Below are 10,990 nucleotides of genomic sequence, written 5' to 3' on the forward strand. Positions count from 1 at the left end.
GTGCTTGAACCACAGCCTTCTCACTCAGGTTTGTTACTAACTGTGCCAAGGCTGACCATTATAAGTTTGGCGTGTTGGACATTTTATGAGCACAATCTCTTTCATTGTCCCAGCACCCATTATCCACTGCCTGTATCAAAAGAAAAAAATCTACAAGGCTTTTAATGGTGCAAGTTTTTTATTGCACCTCCTCTTAGTAATTCCACTTGGAGAAAATTGAATATAAATAATTTATGTACAAAACAGTGTGAGACAATAAATTAGCAACAAAACTTTAGTACAACACAGTTATAAATATTCTGTGCCAGTTTGGAATCTGAACTGCGTTAGAACAGAACAATATCTGGTTGGAAATTGTAATTACAAGTAACCAACATTGCAAATGTTGTTAAGAGAACATGTGGCAATGTTGAGATATTTTGAGAATTCAGTAACATTCAGCATATTAGCAATCACTATCAAAACCCCAACCTAACCCTTTTACAAGTTCATGATGTGTATTAACATGCTTCCAACTTTAATGGATTACTGTTCATTTTGAATTTGGCTCTTGTAAGAAGACTTAAATATTTCCTTTAAAATTATTTGGTTAACATGTCTTGTGCAGCAACACATGCTTTATGGAGTACAGTATTGAGCATAAAGAATGTGTTCCAAACTTAGAGGAATTGTTTGCTGTTTTAGTCTCACATTTCAACTTGACAAGCTTGACACTGCTACAGAAGGCAAGCACCAGTTTTCTAAAAGGAACATCAGTACTAATTTCTCTCACAGATACTTTCCAAACTGTATTTCATACAATGTCTAACTAATATTATAGAATACAATAAATAATTTATACAGTAAACATAAAAACACTTGTGAAAATATAATATCCCATCACTTCTCACTGCAGTGCACATCTTCACTTTCTTATGCAATGCATTCACAAATATCATAGATACATCTGTGTCTGTCCAATTCTTTGGAAAATCCTTTGCATCCAAACTGTGCTGTCTGACAATGTCATATCTCTCTAATTTCCATCCGCACTTGGCCGTATGCCTTCCATTTGTGGCCTTAGCTTTCATCAGTTACTCCGTTAAGATCTTTCCAAGAGGCACTCCCTTCAATTTCACGTCTGGGACTGCCTATTGACTTCTGCCAGGTTGGAGGTTCTCTCGGTTTGTTTAATCAGGTTTAGGTATACATCTGATCTCAGGAACCTGGCATAGGAATCTTTCTCCATCAGGTTGTAAATCTTCCTCTGGGCCACATCAAAGCTGGAGCGACTGGGTTTCTGAAGGTTCCTCTTAGTGGAGTCTTTTGTTTCATAATCAATATTAACCTATTCAGGAGTTAGAGGCAGAAAAACAAAAATCATAAGTTTGCTCTTGCTAACATATTAAATCTTTCCTTCAAGATGTTTTAAACCATATGGTTCACATTTACACAGGACAGTACTGACCTCTTTTGGAGCATCTGTCTCTATAAATTCCACATAAATCTTCTTAGCTTTAGAAGCTCGTTTTGCAGGAGACTTGGTTTTTTTGTAGTCCTCACAGGCCAGCCAGAACTCAATGTTCTCCTCGCTGTATTCGGAATGGAGAAATGCTCTGAAGGCAGATAGACCATCTGGCAAAGGAAGGGGAGAAATCTATAATTGCTGAATAATTTTAGTGGTTCTATTGAATTTAAAGATGAAACAAATATGCTTTCAAACTTGCAAAAGTTCATGACAGATTGTGTGTTTAATATTTAAACCTTAACAGGAGAAAAGAAGGCCTGTTGGTGTGTGTAATGATCTGAGATAGATTTCCCATGGTGCCTTGATGGCGATTAAAGATTCTGTAGTGTTCTTATTGTGAGCTACTGCCTCATGTTTGCTTTTTGGCCAGGCATGTTCAGAGACCAAAGCCTCCATCAAGTATTTTGCCAGCAAGCATGAAATGAACACCCTGTATGCTTCCAACATCACTTTGAACTTGCCTAGATTAGACGAAACACATGAGGGTTGTTTGGAAGTTGTCAGTAGATTTGTAGTTTCTCAGGCTGATGAATCAGCTGCAGCACCAAGCTTGGAACTTTCTCAATGCAAAAAGCTCAGATTAGAGTGATCTGTGGATACTCTATCCCATCAGGTTTCTTACAACAATGTTGCAAATTTATTATTCAGAGAGTTAGTTGTTGGATTCAATTTATTACTGTAATTTCTACACTTCCTAGTCACATCACATACCATTTTTCTTAGACAATGGTTTACTGCCGTCTGAATTATATGCACCCTGCCGTGTTCTGGAGAATTTGCTAGAGGTGTTTCCATCCTTAGAGGATCACTGAATTTTGGGATATGTTGCCAATATGTTCAGTGATTATAGATTCAAAATGAGCTGGACAAGCTCCTGCAGGAGTTGCTATTGCTGTATAGGGAATGTGGGAGATAATTGAATAATTGACCTTGAGATCACAGGTAAGAACTGAATCTCCCTTTTGTATCAGGAAAGAATTTCCCACATTTACAGAATTTCAGTATGGAAACAGGCCCTTCAACCCAACAAGTCCACACCGACCCTCTGAAGAGTAACCCACCCAGACCTGTTCCCGACCCTATATTTCCCCTGACTAATGCACCTAACCTACAAATCTCTGTACACTATGGATAATTTAGCATGGCCAATTTACCTAATTGGCACATCTTTGGATTGTGGGAGGAAACTGGAGCACCAAGAGAAAACCCACACAGACACGGGGAAAATGAGTCACCCAAGATTGGAATCGAATCCAGGTCTCAGCTGCTGTGAGGCAGCAGTGCTAACCACTGAGCCACTGTGCCATATAATGGGGTATGGTGATACACTGTTCTTTGTTACAACCTTCAGTTTGCCATTTACTTTGGAGGTGAATTATTTTGCAAACTTGAAGTCTGTGCTCAAATTCTTAAAATTCATGAAATAAAGCTACATCTATAATTTAGAAGAAAAAAGCTCTTCTTGGGCACTTGAATATTGTCGTTAATTGATTTCTACCAACTGTTGTCAGTTTAATATAATAACAAAGCAAAGCCTCTTTCTGAGCCCCTATTATGGCAGCACAAAAACAGACACCTACTTACATTTATGAGAAAGCATCTTGTCCAGTGAATGTCTCCATTTCTTTGCTTCTTCTGAAGAGGGCCTGTTTGGAGAAACAATAAAAGTAGAACAGTTTTCTTAATTCTGCTTTTGACACAGTAGAGGCAAAGTAGTCATGATAGTCAATTATTCTGCTTCTAGATCAGTGAGAATGCACTCACCTGGAATCTGCTTTCTCCTTCTTTGCTTGAACAGAACTGTAAGATTTCTTTGACACCTGTAGAAAAACTCCTAACCGAGTTTTAATCCCCTTCGCCCTGGAAATAGAAAATATTTCTTGTCTCAGAAAGAAAATCTTTCCAGTCGGTTGTGACTTGCACAAGTAGGTTGTGTCATTTTAAAATAATTAGTTTGCCAATGTTCTAACTCATTGTTATTTTTACTAGCTGACGGGTGTCATTTCCTCTTTATGATCCATTTAATTTGCTCTTTGAAGACATCTGTTTTCTTTTCTTTATTAACCAGCTGATTGCTTTAAGTTGGATTCACTGAGATAGTGACTCTCTGAAATAATTGCCAGCACAGATGGACTGTAGTACATTCTGGCTGTACTACAACAGGAGCAAGTTGCAAAGTATGTTGCTGCTGACAGGGGATCCAAAAGTGGTTTTGATATTGAAAGGAGTTCATCTCTAGGTGTTAATTTTGATTTATGACATAAAGCACAAGAAATGTATAATAGCTCTATCAGCATTAATGAGACAAGATAATGTATTGGATCCTGACTTATTCCTGATGAAGGGCTTATGCTCGAAACGTCGAATTCTCTATTCCTGAGATGCTGCCTAACCTGCTGTGCTTTGACCAGCAACACATTTGCAGTTTTTATATTAATCTGTCTTTTCTCCAGAGAAAATGGTCATTTCAGTTTCAAATGCTCACAGGCATCTCGGGTCATTCCTGAATTTAATTCAGAAGATCTTGGGAGGAAGTGCAAACTCTTTTTACAATGATATGAAAAGATGTCTTCAGTGATCTTCACAAAGCTATGTTGGAATTACAGCCAAACAATTATTTGGTGTGTTTTTTCAACATTTTTATGGATCCCAAGTTCTCAATTGCTTTATTTTCTATCGTTACTTTCCCATTGTCTAAGGCAATTAAAGGAACATTTGTCACAGTTAATTCAATGCACAGTGTGTTTCTTTTCAACTTTGACAGCCTATGTTCAATCTTTGAATGATTTTGAATCAAAATCTGTTGTAGACTCAATGCTGCTCAATATCTTTACATCACAATCATGTTAAAAAACCCTGATCTATAATTCACCTTCACTTGCAAAAAAAACTAATCCAGCAAAATATAAATCCTGAAGTATTCACATCCATCAGCAAGTTTTGAACTATTGAATGCATTATTTAATTCAAAGTAAATGCTTACCTTAATACCCCTCCACTATTCAAAATTTTATTTGTACAGAAATCGCTTAAGAAACATACCTCTCTAAGCAGCAGTTTGGTAGTGATGATAGTCCTCGGCACATTTTAAATTTTTTCTGGGTGCTGTTAAGTCTCCTTTGCTAAATTTCTCCTGGGTAAAGTAATCTTACATGTACAGACTGACTGCCTCAGCTGGGCTCAGTGTCTTTTATACACAAGCACATTGGAATGGTGCCAGTTGTTTAACCAATAAGAGGACTGCAGGAAACTGACAAGGTTGTACGACCAACAGCTTAGTATTTCAATGATGACGTTTCTGTGCGTGGAATATCCCTGCCTGATAATATAATCATTTATTAAATATCAGATCATTCATTTTTCATATGTGTGGACCATTAACTTTGAAGCCTAATTAAATACAAAGCTATTTTGATGTTGGATCTAAATATTAGAAGAGGAGGAATTGCATTTATATTTGCTGTAGTGCTACTAATTTTGCCTACTATAGAATGGATAGCCTATCTGATGAATTGACATGAAAAAGTGCATCGAGAGATAGTGGAATTTGTTCAGCTTGTCTTAAATGCAATCTAGCAAATTTCTGTTTTCTGGGAATGCAATATTATCAAACGAGGAGTGAGAAGACATTGGAATTGTCCTTATAAAGTGCTACACAATGTTTTGTTTTGTAGAATGGGATGTATGAGTGCTAAATGTCCTATGAATTCTTGCATTTGAATTATCAATAGATATTTTCATAATATTTAATGAGCTAAGATATACATCTAGCAGGATGATGGAAGGTTAAATATTTTTGCAAATAAATACTTTGTATATAGTGTGAGAAGTGAAATGGATTGTCATCCCTGAGAAGATTCATAGCAATATCCTGTTTTGGACCACAACCTTCAGTGAATGCAAACTGACAAGACCACAACATCAAGCAAGTCTGTTTGTGTTAAGACCCTTAGCAAATTGAATCCCTTTCTCGGGATTATTTTATTATCAAATCCCTATTGTGTGGAATCAGGCCATTCGGCCTATCAATGTATGCCGGCCCTCCAAAGAGCATCATACCCAGACTCATCCACTACCCTATTCCTGTAACCCTGTGCTTCCCATGGCTAACCAAATTAATCTGCAAGTCCCTGGACACTACAGGTAATTTAGCATGGCCAATCTACCTAACATGCATATCTTTGAACTGTGGGAGGAAACTGGAGCACCCAGAAGAAATCCACACAGACACAGGAAGAATCTGTAAGCTCCACACAGATTGTCATTCGAGGCCGGAATCGAGCACAGGTCCCTGGTGCTGTGAGTTAGCAGTGCTCACCACTGAGCCACTGAGCCACATAGCTCATTGATTATTAGTTGGAGGCTAGAGTGTTGTCAGCATTTAATGTTGCTGTTGTTCTCTTCTATTACAGCATTCATGATTAGAAATGAAGTTATATTTTTAAATAGGTACAAAAACTAACAGATTATCAATATCTATAAAAATAGAAAAAAGTAAATTAATAACAATTATGCCAGAGCCAACATACTTTCTGACTTAAGTGTGAAATAAGGAAAATGAGACAGTTTTATTTAGGAGACTGTCCTTGGCTTCTGACCCCAATCTCTCTTTCACCAAAATATAATCAATCACTGGTGCAAGAAAATAGATTACAACATCGTTTACAGTCAACTTACACCATAACACAGTTAAGTAAAAGTCCCTTATTTACACCTCCACCACCCCTCTATTTCCCAAATGCTTTGCTTCCAAGCAGGATGCTCCTATAATTATGGGTTGGGAGGCTGCAATAAATGAAACACTGCTGCTGGCAAATATTTTGAGATTGACGTAATCATCACAATGCACTCCAGTCCCAGGAAGAGAAACACTTATGAAAACATCAAAGGAACACCAACAAAGCCAAACTCTTGGTCATATTTTACGTACATTTCTTTTGTCGTATTAGAATCGGAGCCAGAGAGTGGTTTGAATGTAGCACTTGCTAATATCAAGAGTAGCTGAGTTGAATAACATAGGTGTATTTAAGAGAAAGCTACATAAATATGTGCAGGATTGGAGACTTAGGCTGATGGGATTCAATGAAGTAAGGTAGCAGGAAGCTCCTGTGGGAAATAGCCCAGTTGAGTTTACAGTCCTGTTCTCTTGCTTTAATTTTGAAGTAATTTACTTTTTCTGGTAGGGGGCTTGACGTGTTCAATAAGCATTGAATGTTGATTTCACCAGTTCCCTCATTGCCCCCCCCCCCACCTCATCCTAGATCCAACCTTCCAACTCAGCACCACCCTTTTGAACTATCCTACCAGTTCATCTTCCTTCCCGTCTATCTGCTCCATCCTCCCCACCAACCTATTACCATCACCCCCCAACTCCATCTACCTATCGCCCTCCCAGCTACCTGCCCCCAGCCCCACCCCCTCTCCTATTTATCTCTCAGCCCCTTCCCCCCACTGCATATTCCTGATGAAGGGCTTATGCCCGAAACATCGACACTCCGGCTCCTCGGATGCTGCCTGACCTGCTGTGCTTTTCGACCATCACACTCTTTGAATCTGATCTCCAGTATCTGCAGTCCTCACTTTCTCAATGTTCAATAAGATCTCACAAAAGTGGACAATTCAATTAAACATGAAGGTTGCTTGTGCAGATTATATTAGGGGACATGGTATCAGGAAGGGTGGGGGTGCTATTTGCAGGAGGGGAGGGCTTGCTGAGAGTCCTGTCCCTTCCCTTCCCTTCACCCCAATCCACCCCACTCCATCTGAACCCTCCAGACGCTAGACCCCAATGGATGTCATACCAGCACTCGCCACCAATTCCCCAGCTGCCATTCAATAGACCTGCTGACTTCTGATTGGCTGTGAGCTCTCAAGACATGTGACTCTGGCCCCAGGGGATCCCCTTTTGGTCACAGGGGAAGGCTGTCTGCTGGTCTATTAACTGCCTGATTAGCAAATGTTATGGTAGACTTTCTCTACAAGTTGCTATGTATTGTTGGCAATAGTGTTCAGTCACTTGTTAAATGTGTTTTGGGATCAGTCCGAACTCATCACACCCAATAATACAAACCCTTCGGACCCGGGTCAATAAATCTCTCAAATTCAACCAAAGATAATAAGTGGCAGGTCACACAGAGGTACTGGGAAGAAATAATAATTGTGGCGAGCAGTATTTAAAAGAAAATTTTAACTCTCACACTTAAAATTTGTTCCAAAAAATAGAATTTTTCAAATACTTATTAAAATCTCATCAGTAATTTGAATAAAAAAGACCCCTGTTTACTGTTAAATTGGCAATGCATTTTGTCAGCCTACTGGTATAGCTGAATTCTAAAAAGAGAATATTTCATGAAAGACTTGTTATTTAGTTCAATAGGAAGTGATAGTACCAACTTGCCTCACCAGACGAAAAACATAACACTTTTTTGATTCATGCGATGTGGATGTTACTGGCTAGACCAGTGTTTACTGCCCATTCCTTGAGAATATGGTGATGAACAGCTGCCCTGAACTGCTTAGAGTCCTATGGGTGTAGGAACATGAACTGTTATATTAGAAACAAGACTTTGACCCACTGACTGTGAAAGGACGGTGATATATTTCCAAATCAGGATGGTCTGTGGCTTGGAGGGGAACTTGTAGACAATTGAGTTGCCATGCATCTGCTACCCTACAGTAAAGAACGCAGGCTTGTAAGGTGTTGTGAAAGAAACCTTTGTGAGTTGCTTCAGTACATTGTGAAGTTGGGACATACGGCTGCCACCATTCTAATCAAGCGGGCTTCTTTGTCCTGGATTGAGTCAAGCTTCTTGATTGTTGTTGGAGCTGCACTCAAGCTGGGAAATGGAGAGTAATCACACTCCTACCTGCATCTTATAGTTGATGGACAGATAGTGGTGAGTCAGGAGATAAGTCACTCACCATAGAAATCCCAACTTCTGACCTACTCTTTTAGCTACCGTATTAAAATGGCCTGCCCTGTTCATTTCCAGTCAATGGTAACCTCAGAATTGAGGTGGTGAGACCTTCAACAATGAGATTGCTGTTGCCTGTGCAAGGTAGATGGTTAGAGTTTTCAATTCTTAGATGGTTGAAGATGGTCATTATCTGTTACTTGTCACTTATCAGCCCAAGACAGATGTCTTACTGCATGCAGCCATTTACTGCTTCAATATCTGAGGTGTCATGAAAAGTATTGAGCATTCTGTAATTATCAGAGAACATCCCCACTCTGACCTTAAGAAGGTCATTGATGAAGCAAAACCTCCTGTGTCGTTGCTTGCACTGAGTCAGAAGATGTGTTGCGTCATGCAAGGGAAAATGCAATATAACGTAGAGCCACTGACATGGTGGAGTTGTGGATAGTGAGGAAGGAAGTGGTAGGTTACAGCGGGATATAGATAAGTTGCAGAGCTGGGTGGAAATGTGGCAAATGGAATTCAATGTAGCTAAGTGCGAAGTCGTTCACTTTGGTAGGAATAACAAGATGATGGATTACTGGGCTAATGGTAGACTACTTGGTAGTGTGGATGAGCAGAGGGATCTTGGTGTCTATGTACACAGATCTCTGAAAGTTGCCACCCAGGTAAATAGTGCTGTGAGGAAGGCATATGGTGTACTGGGCTTTATTGGCAGAGGAATTGAGTTCCGGAGTCCTGAGGTCATGTTGCAGTTGTATAAGACTCTGGTGAGGCCACATCTGGAGTATTGTGTGCAGTTTTGGTCGCCATACTATAGGAAGGATGTGGAAGCTTTAGAACGAGTGCAGAGGAGGTTTACCAGGATGTTGCCTGGAATGGTAGGAAAATCTTATGAGGAAAGGCTGAGGCACTTGGGGCTGTTCTCATTGGAGAAGAGAAGGTTTAGGGGAGATCTGATAGAAGTGTATAAGATGATTAGGGGTTTAGATAGGGTAGATACTAAGAACCTTTTACCGCTAATGGAGTCAGGTGTTACTAGGGGACATAGCTTTAAATTAAGGGGTGGTAGGTATAGGACAGATGTTAGGGATAGATTCTTCACACAGCGGGTTGTGAGTTCATGGAATGCCCTGCCCGTATCAGTGGTGAACTCTCCTTCTTTATGTTCATTTAAGCGGGCATTGGATAGGCATTTGGAAGTTATTGGGCTAGTATAGGTTAGGTAGGACTCGGTCGGCGCAACATCGAGGGCCGAAGGGCCTGTACTGCGCTGTATCCTTCTATGTTCTATGTTCTATGTTCTATAAGTGAGGAGATAACAACACATTTTTTATTGCAGTTAATTGCAGGAGCATTCGCAATATTTTCAGGTTCAAATTCAGGAAAGATTCATTTCTTGTAGCAGGGCTCTTGATGATCCTGAGAAACCTTTATCATTTTTGCTTAGATGGACCTGGTTGTGGATAGCAGTGGTGTGGACATCAGGTGCTGGCAGTGGAAAAAAAAGGCAGAAGTGAGTGACAAATGGTCCCTGGCAGGGGAGGAACTTCCTAAAATGGTTCCCCCAGAAGCGATTTGAAGTAAGCTAAATTATTTAAAATACGTCCGAATATTAATTTTAAAATAGCACTGGCATACCAGGTCACAGGTGGGGAGAAGCTTTCAAGTTTGTCCCTGTTTAGATTTCTTCAAAAGTACTTCATCATTTATTGAAAATATGGATGTCACAAGTCAATATTGCCTGGAGTGTCCAAATCTGCTGGACCGGCGTAATCATGTGAGATCACATTAGGTGTGCAACTTTGATTCAAAAGAAGTTGGAAATAAAAGATTCCTTGTGAATGAATGAATTAATGAATCAGGTTTATTGTCACATGTACTCAAGTTACAAAACAACAGATGAAAAGTGTACAATGTCGCCAGTACGTGGCACCATCTTAAGTACAAAGTACCTAGGTACAAAAAATAGAGAAAATAAAGAAAAAAAGTTACACTCTATTGCAGACATACATTGTATAAGCTAGGAAAATAATAAATAAAGCTAAAAAGATAAACGTTACAGTCTTTCTGTAAGGGCTCCCACATGGTTAAAAATCATATGATGCCAACAGATTCATTTAAGGCCACAGCTTTCAGATCAGGTGCTCTAAAAGGTTGTGGTTTCAAATAAAGCTGTTGGACTATAACCCGGTGTCATGTGATTTTTGATTTAGTCCACCCCAGTCCAACACCTCCACTTCATGTTTTCCACATGGTTTAACCAAACTCCACTGTCTCCCGTCTTTGCTTCAGGCCCAATAGCCATCTCTGCTCCACTCCAGGCCCGCTTTACTGCCATCCTCACTCCAAGCTGTTGTGCGTTTCTGCTCTGCTCTGGGTCGCTGGCCACTCCTGCTCAGCTCTGGTCCACTAGCCCGACCACCCCCTCGCTCTGCTCTGGCCCGCAAGCAGAAGAGGGAAAAGACAGAAGAGAGAAAACACACAAATGGGGTGAGAAAAGAAAAGGAATGCGTGGAGCGTCCTACTCGCCGCCATCTTGTGAAGGAGATATGAATGGTTTTCA

General features: G+C 39.9%; 1 protein-coding gene across 1 annotated transcript; it reads right to left on the reverse strand.

Moving 5' to 3' along the window:
* Window positions 1–492: 492 nt before the first annotated feature.
* Window positions 493–4,653, reverse strand: LOC132818676 (regulator of G-protein signaling 5-like). Its single transcript, XM_060829700.1, has 5 exons — window positions 4,550–4,653; window positions 3,272–3,367; window positions 3,092–3,153; window positions 1,448–1,614; window positions 493–1,327 (listed from the first exon to the last, which is right to left on the reverse strand). Exons 1-5 carry the CDS (start codon window positions 4,591–4,593, stop codon window positions 1,115–1,117), a joined length of 582 nt encoding a protein of 193 aa, XP_060685683.1. The 5' UTR covers window positions 4,594–4,653; the 3' UTR covers window positions 493–1,114.
* Between the last annotated feature and the right edge of the window lie 6,337 nt (window positions 4,654–10,990).

Source organism: Hemiscyllium ocellatum, chromosome 9 (assembly GCF_020745735.1).
Source record: "Hemiscyllium ocellatum isolate sHemOce1 chromosome 9, sHemOce1.pat.X.cur, whole genome shotgun sequence".
NCBI classification, from domain to species: Eukaryota; Metazoa; Chordata; class Chondrichthyes; order Orectolobiformes; family Hemiscylliidae; genus Hemiscyllium; species Hemiscyllium ocellatum.